This window comes from Prionailurus bengalensis, chromosome A3 (assembly GCF_016509475.1).
Source record: "Prionailurus bengalensis isolate Pbe53 chromosome A3, Fcat_Pben_1.1_paternal_pri, whole genome shotgun sequence".
Classification (NCBI taxonomy): Eukaryota; Metazoa; Chordata; class Mammalia; order Carnivora; family Felidae; genus Prionailurus; species Prionailurus bengalensis.
Genome location: NC_057354.1, coordinates 15169536 through 15177470, shown reverse-complemented (window position 1 = coordinate 15177470; position 7935 = coordinate 15169536). Strand labels below are relative to the sequence as shown.

Genomic DNA, 7935 nt, shown 5'->3' with positions numbered 1-7935 from the left:
AGACCCAGTGAAGTCCCACTGCCCCAGGCATTATCTGCTTTATGAGACGAGGCTGGGGACATCATGTGCTTTGTTAACCTTCCCTGTCTCTCTTATTTCTTCATCCCCTAAGGTATAGACGAAGTGCCAGAATGTGATGGCTGGCATCATAGGGGTTGATGACAGACCAGAAAATGAGAGGCTTTCATTACCCCCCCGTTTTACAGGTTAAGATACGAAATGTTGTGTTTGAGGTCCCAGAGGACGGTTGGAGAGGCAGCGTTATGAGCCCGTTTCTAAGTCTCCTGTTCTGGCCATCGTTCCCCTCGCATGAGTTTTCAGAGGTCCCTACAGAAGTGCCCGGGACATTATAATAGATGGAGGAGCAGGGGTTTCCGGGTTGAGGGAAGAAGTACCAATGTCGACGAGACCCGGACGCTCCCTTCCCCTGGGCGTAGGGATCCTGGCTGAGCGCACCGGCCGTTCCCCGCCGCATCCCGGCGTTTGTCCTGGAAGGGTTCATCATCCCACGTGGACTTTTTCTTGGCCCTTTAATGGTCGGCGTTTTCCAAAGGCCACCAATCCGCTGCAGATCCGTTAGTTAATGGCGGCTTCTTCTACCAATCGTCGATCAGAAGTCTGTTCCTGCCGCCCAATAGTGGTACGCTGGAGGGTGGGTCTAGCAGTTGCGCAGTTACAGAGTGCTCTGGCGCTTCTCATTGGCTGGATCAAACCCAAGCGAGCCGCTGATTGGCCGGTCCAGCCGGAGGGTTACAATTCAAACGCGGGCGGGCGGGCCCCCAGCCCTGCAGTTGCAGTTGTGCTCTCCGAGTTCCTGTCTCCCTGCCCGCGCCGCCCGGATGGCTTCCCAGAACCGCGACCCAGCCGCCGCCAGCGTCGCCGCCGCCCGCAAAGGAGCCGAGCCCAGCGGGGGCGCTGCCCGGGGCCCCGTGGGCAAGAGGTGAGCGGTATGGAGGTAACACTGGCCGTGCCCAGCAAGCCCTGGGCCTTGGGGTCGAGACCTCGGACTTCCGGGCCCCCACCTCCTCCTTGAGCGGGCAGATACGGGGACAGGAGGGCACGCCGGGAGCTCGGGCCGCCCTGGGAGGGCCTCCCGAAGGAGGACGGAAGGGGGAGGCAGGCTGCCAGGATCCTCCGCGGGTAAGCCAAGATGAAAGTGTGACTGGGACCTTCGGTGATTTGGCGGGGGGAGAGTGGGGACGGAAGTGGGTGGAAATTGGGACCCGGCACGGGGAGAGACGTCAGAGAAGCTGAGGGAGTGAAGAACAAGCCAGACCGCCCTGCGGGAGCCTGGAATTAGGAAGGGTGAGGACTCACTGGGACCCTCCTATGGAAGCGGAAATGAGTGTGCCCCCGCTGAAGTCTGACCTCGGGGTAGGGGAAGCCTCCATGACAGCTCCTCCAGAGAGATTGGGGTGGGGGGAGAAGCACCGCCTGGAGCCCTGGCTCCTCCAGACTCCCAGATGACTCCCAGCACTCATTTTGCAGGCTACAGCAGGAGCTGATGACCCTTATGGTGAGTGACTACGTGCCCAGACCCCCCAACCAGTTCTTCCACCCTCCACCTCCTACTCACCTCCGCTAATCAGCGACTTTCGTACATCAGGTTCTTTGCTAGACATAGTGCAGGGGATTAAAACACGAGTCCAGTTTGCGCCCTTCTGGGAAGAAGTTAATATACCCCACCTACACCTTTCCTTCCAGCAGTGTCTACTCCCCATCCCACCCTCACCCTCACCCCCACCATGAAGTTCTCTCTAAAATACAGTTCCCTGAAACCATACAAGGCTTTCCCTCTATCCTGCCTGGTCCTACTTCCTTGCCTGGAGATTTACCCATACCCTGCTCACCACCCTTAATATTCTTAATCCTTTCATACTTTGAAATGCTTCTTCCCAGATGACCTTGTCTGCATTAACCCTGAATATCAACTGAAATCCTTCAGTGCCCCTATGTAGATCTACCTAGTCTGTGAATGATCTGGAGGCTTTGTGTGTAACCAGCACTCACTGGCATGCTCAGTTGAATTCCCAGCATCCAACAAGATTGGAGGTACAGAGCTCCCTTCTGCTTCTCTGCATAACCCCTCTCTCCTTAACATACCCAGTACCCCTCCCCCAAAGGGGAAGGTTCAGCCCCCAAGAACTGAATCACTTCCCCAGAAAAGCCTGTCAATTTGGTCTGGTTGCTTTATTTTGGATCAAAATGTGATGCGCTTCAGAGGAAGGAGTTCACCCACTGACCCCTGAAAGTGTAGTCTGCAGCCCAGCAGGTGTTGTTTCTTCCCCCAGATGTCTGGTGACAAAGGAATTTCTGCCTTCCCTGAATCCGACAACCTTTTCAAATGGGTGGGGACCATCCATGGAGCAGCTGGCACAGTAAGTGTAGGGTTGAGGTCGGTGAGTGTGACTTGGCTGGGTCTGGGGAGAGGTAGGAGGAGAAGTCCAAGTGCAGGTCAGCTTCACGTCTTCAGCCTGGCAGGACGTTCCCCTGTTGTGTTCTTGTGCTCTGAGCCTATGGCCTCGTCTCTCCCTCTGTACAGTAAGAGGTTGGGTTTAAAGCAGGGCTTCCCATCTTAAGTGCCTACAGGGGGCCAGACAAAAAGGAGAATGGAGGGTACACGAGGACTTTGGCTGATGAAAGGGCTCAAGTAAGTCCCAAGATGGCAGCTTGCCATTGCTGCACGTCTGGGTTTTGGTTGGTGGGTTTTGGGGTATTTTATTTTTAATGTTTTTTAATGTTTATTTACTTTTGAGAGAGACTGAGACAGAATGCGAATGGGTTAGGGGCAGAGAGAGAGGGAGACACCGAATCCGAAGCAGGCTCCAGGCCCTGAGCTGTCAGCACAGAGCCCAGTGCAGGGCTCAAACTCACAAACCACAAGTTCATGACCTGAGCCAAAGTCAGACGCTTAACCGACTGAGCCACCCAGGCGCCCTGCTCCACATCTGGTTTACGATTAGTCAGAAATCCACGAGTGCCTGGCTGGCTCAGTCAGTGTAACGTGTGACTCTCGATCTTGGGGTTGTGTCTATACCCATGTTGGGTATAGCGATTACGTAAAAATAAAATCTTTTTTTTTTTTTTTTTTTTTTAATTTTTTTTCCACGTTTTTTTATTTATTTTTGGGACAGAGAGAGACAGAGCATGAACGGGCGAGGGGCAGAGAGAGAGGGAGACACAGAATCGGAAACAGGCTCCAGGCTCCGAGCCATCAGCCCAGAGCCTGACGCGGGGCTCAAACTCACGGACTGCGAGATCGTGACCTGGCTGTAGTCGGACGCTTAACCGACTGCGCCACCCAGGCGCCCCAAAATAAAATCTTTTAAAAAATAAAAAAATCTGGATATATGTCTAAAACATCCTGGTTTTTACATGTTAGTATCTAATGTTATAACTGAGTAAAGCACAGCTGTGGTAACCCTCAGGATGCCAGTTTATGCCCCTTATCTGTAGGACAAGGATCACTGATGTCCCTGCCAGATATGCGAGAAAGAACCAGAGCCATTGCAACACTTTGTCTTTTGTCAAGTCCCAGATAAACTCAAAGGTCCTAGCAAGCCCCTTTCTGGGGCTTGGGTCGGGCTGTGAGGCTCAGGGTGGGAGGTATACTCCCCACCTCTTTCTCCGATGCCAGGTATACGAGGACCTGAGGTATAAACTCTCCCTGGAGTTCCCCAGTGGCTACCCTTACAATGCACCCACGGTCAAGTTCCTCACGCCCTGCTACCACCCCAACGTGGACACCCAGGGTAACATCTGCTTGGACATCCTGAAGGACAAGTGGTCTGCCTTGTATGATGTCAGGACCATCCTGCTGTCCATCCAGAGCCTGCTAGGAGGTGACTTCTGAGACCAGCCCGTCCCCTGAACCCGGGAACCTGTCAGGCCTCCCGGGATTCCCCCAGGCCAGCCTCTTCTACCCCTACTGATCATTCTCTTTCTGTCCGTCCACAGAACCTAACATCGATAGCCCTTTGAACACACATGCTGCTGAGCTCTGGAAAAACCCCACAGGTGGGTCCTCTGTCCTTTCCCGGCACCAGGTGATCCCTCCCCAGCCTTCAAAGGCTCCCTCACACAGAAGGATCTTGGTGACTTGGGATTGTGTCCTGAGGACTGGGTTGGGAGTGGATGTCAACCTAGGGAATCCACTTCTGCCTCTGCCTTGGTGTTTTCTGATTTGCCTGTTTGCTATAAAAATCAGGAAACTCTTTCCATGTTAATGTAGGTTGAGGGGCTTTTTAAGTAGAAGGCAAAGCTTTGTGCAAACGATTTGCTCACTGAGGCCCCCCAGTCACCTCCCCAGCCTCACTGGAAGCAGAACCCCTCCCCAAGACCTGACTGGGTAGGCAGCAAAAGGGACTCTGTTGTACTAAGAAATCCTCTCCAGCTCCCCAGATTTTGTATCCTTGCTTGCCCTCATGTGCATCTTAATCCCCGTCCCCACCACTCCCTGATACCTGCCTGTTCTCTTCCAGCATTCAAGAAGTATCTGCAAGAAACCTACTCAAAGCAGGTCTCCAGCCAAGAACCCTGACTGTCTAGCCTCTTTCCTTGTGTTGTCTTTTTATTTTCTCCTTAGATGGTCTGTCCTTTCCTTCATTTCTGCCTAGGACTCTGTATCTTAAACTGTGGTGTTATTTTTGTTTTGTTTCTGTTTTTTAAATTAAGTGTCTGGTTGAGCCCTTGTGATGAATATATTAAATAAATACATTGGTTGGGTTTTTTTGGGGTTTTTTTGTACAAGTTGCCTTGTAATTTCCTCAGGGTTGGGAGTGTTCAGCGCGGGTGGAGTAGGGTCCAGACCCTTGCCCTGCTCCTCTCCAGGGACTAGAAGCAGCTGAGAGGCTGTGTGGCTGCGCAGGGGTGACGAGGACTCATTCCTCTATGAGCTTAGTCATTTCATGACTGCATCTGATTCCTCACCTATAAGATGGGTCTCACAAAATGCCTCTGTAGAGTTGTGACATGAACCAGGGATGTCAGTGGATACTGGAGCTGCCCAGCTGAGTTACAGGTGAGGCTGAATCAGAAAGCGTGTACGGGGGCGCCTGGGTGGCTCAGTCGGTTAAGCGTCTGACTTCGGCTCAGGTCACGATCTCGTGGTCCGTGAGTTTGAGCCCCGCGTCGGGCTCTGTGCTGACAGCTGAAAGCCTAGAGCCTGTTTCAGATTCTGTGTCCCCCTCTCTCTGACCCTCCCCCGTTCATGCTGTCTCAAAAATAAATGTTAAAAAAAGAAAGCGTGTACGTGCACACACGTGCGCACAGGAGGGGGTTGGGAGGTGAGGACCAGCCACCTACTTTATGGCGGGATGTTCTGGTCCTGAAAAAGGAAAAAGAAAGCACTCAGCTCACCCTAAGCAGGCTTGGGGTCTGGGAGACAGCCCAGGAATGCCTCTTCCTGGGCAGAGACCTCAGGACAGCTCCCGACTCCCCCCTTGCCCCAGGCCCCCCATGCCCCCACTCACATTCACCCACTCCTCACCAGCGATTCCTCCCACTCCTGCACCCACTGGCCCAGGCCCCCAGCCCCTAGGCCCTCTCCACTGGCTTGCCACAGGCCCCAGCCTTTGGGGCCCTGAGAGGAAACTCCTGTGCTGACCAGTTGGGGTCTGGGCAGGGGGAAGGGTGGAGTAGGGTGATGGCCCCAGCCCAGGTACTGCAGGAAAATCTCCACCGTGGACCAACACAGCAGCAAGATGCCCTCCAACACCGCCTGGGTCTTGGCCTCACCCAGCTCTGCCAGCAGCTGACTGTGCAGGCCTGGGGGGGGGGGGGGGGGGGGGGAGGGGGAGGCATCAGGAAGGTTCTCACTTTTCTCTTATTCCTGCCAGCCCAGGCTCCTTCCCTGCTCTGTGCCCCCACGGAGCAGGCAGGTGAGAAGTGGCCTGTGGATCTGGGATGGGATTTGGATGACACTGGGTGGATAGCTCTCCCGGCAGTGCTGCCCAATCGGATGTGCAGAGAAGTCTGCCTGGGCTCTACCTCCAATGCAAATGCTGATTCAGTGGGTCTGTGTGGGGCCTGAGGATCTGCATTCCTCCCGAAATTGAAGATGAGCGGTGTTCTCAAGGCATGGCCCTTCCACCTGGAACTTGTTAGAAATGCAAATTCTTGGCCCCAACAAGCTCTCCGGGATTCCGAGGCTCTCTCAACTTTGAAAATACGTGACTAGAGGATGTCTAAGAAGACAGCTCAGAAAGTGGCACTAAGATTGTTCTTACTAAAGGCTGGCCAAGGCGGGTATATTTTTTTGTCTGCATTAGGAGGCTTCTCCACGTGGTCCTTGATCCAATTGTTGGGCCACCCAGATGGCCACATGGCCTGCCTTGTGTCAGTCACAGGGGTGGACTATAGCTCAGAACCAATCAGAGTGTTCCTTAGAATTAATCCCTGGGAGAAAGTAAAATGATTTTACTAATAGGGTTGCTTAAAAGAGGAGGGAGTCTGGGCAGATGGGAGAAAGCCAAGCAGAGACCAGTAGCTGGGAGATGGAGATGACATTGAGACTGGCCTCCAGCTGACGCCTTAGCATCCCAGTTTCGTGAGCCAGCAAATCCCTTTTTAGTTTAAGTCCATTTGATTTCGGTTTCTGGCACTTGCAACAAGACGGAGAAGGTATTGTTCCCATTCGCCCCATACAAGCCCTATGCTTGGGGCTGGGGATCAAGCAGGGGAAAAAACACAGTCCTGTCCTCAGAGGCTGAAGTTCAGGGGGCAGACAGGCAGGTCAGTGGGGGTAGAATAAATGCCATAAGAGTGGTGGTTAAGAGCTCAGACCTCACAGGCAGAACAATTGTTAGAATCCCCACACCCCTCCCTGTTACTTGCATACATTTAGACTAAACCACTCTGTAAAATGGAAATATTAGTAGCTACCTCATAGGATAGACAGACCTTAGAGTAGTGCCTGGCATGTGGTAAGCCCTCCTTAGATGTTGGGTACTATGAAAGCTCAGAGGTGGGGCACCTAACAAAGACCAGGAGAGTCAAGGAGGGCTTTCTGGAGAATGGACTGGGCCATGAGGGAGGGATAAGGAAGGGAGCACACTGCTTGGATAGCAAGAAGTTCAGCAGTATGGAATAGTGGCATAGTGGCATGGACGTCAGGTCGCAAAGGGCTTGTAAGGCCTTTAAATTAAAGGCCTTTACAGAGAAGGTTCTGGGGCACCTGGGCAGCTCAGTCAGTTAAGCGACTGACTCTTGGTTTCAAGCTCAGGTCATTATCTTATGGTTCATGAGTTCGAGCCCCACGCCAGACTCTGCTGATAGCATGGAGCCTGCTTGGGATTCTCTCTCTCTGCCCCTCCTGCTCTCAGTCCTCTCTCTCACTCTCTCTCTCTCTCAAAATAAATAAACTTTAAAAAAGTAAAAATAATAAAATACAGGGGCTTTACCTTGAGGCACCTAATAAAGCCTTTGGAGTAGGATTTGGTGTCAGAAAGCTGCTTCCGGCAGCCTTGAGGGGAGGGAACGGCCAGGAGGTTAACTACTGTTCTGAGTCACAACACTGAGCGGGCTCGGAGAGGACGGATAAAAGAGTAAGGAGACAGAAGGAAAGCAGCAGGCCAGAGCAAACTGCGGGTGGGAAGGCGGCTCCAGAACTCCAGGGTGCCATCTCTGAGATGGGGAATTTATGAGATTAGAGCAGGACGGGTGTGAAGTTCTAAGGGCAGCTAGGGAGAACAGTCCACAGGTAGGTGGTGCCACAGTTAAGAGCCTTGCTCCTGTTTCCACGTGTGTGTGCCCGGGTACGTCACCACCTTCCTCCGCTGTAAAACGGAGAGAACAGCCTCTGCCTGCCTCTAGGGTTGTGTGCATCAATCAGACAGGCCCGCAAGGCACAGCACACAGCAAGCGGTCCTGGTGATGAGTGCTGACCCCGGCTGGAAATAGAAACTGGGAAACATGAATGCCTCAGAAAGGGGAGCC

The 7935-nt window shown here is 53.1% G+C and overlaps 1 protein-coding gene across 2 annotated transcripts; it reads left to right on the top strand.

Moving 5' to 3' along the window:
* Positions 1-789: 789 nt before the first annotated feature.
* On the top strand, positions 790-4727 carry UBE2C (ubiquitin conjugating enzyme E2 C). Of its 2 annotated transcripts, none has more exons than XM_043553846.1 (6): positions 790-940; positions 1489-1516; positions 2292-2378; positions 3638-3842; positions 3958-4017; positions 4482-4727. In XM_043553846.1, the coding sequence occupies exons 1-6, from the start codon at positions 840-842 to the stop codon at positions 4538-4540; spliced, it is 540 nt and encodes a 179-aa protein (XP_043409781.1). In that variant the 5' UTR covers positions 790-839; the 3' UTR covers positions 4541-4727. The 2 variants fall into 2 exon arrangements, with proteins under 2 accessions (XP_043409781.1, XP_043409782.1); XM_043553847.1 differs by lacking the exon at positions 790-940 and adding an exon at positions 1011-1140.
* The last annotated feature ends 3208 nt before the right edge of the window (positions 4728-7935 follow it).

Coding starts and splice junctions, on each gene's coding strand:
- UBE2C (XM_043553846.1), top strand. CDS start 840: ATGGCTTCCCAGAACCGCGACCCAGCCGCCGCCAGCGTCGCCGCCGCC. Junction 2,379..3,637: donor TCCATGGAGCAGCTGGCACA/GTAAGTGTAGGG, acceptor CTCCGATGCCAG/GTATACGAGGACCTGAGGTA. Junction 4,018..4,481: donor GCTCTGGAAAAACCCCACAG/GTGGGTCCTCTG, acceptor GTTCTCTTCCAG/CATTCAAGAAGTATCTGCAA.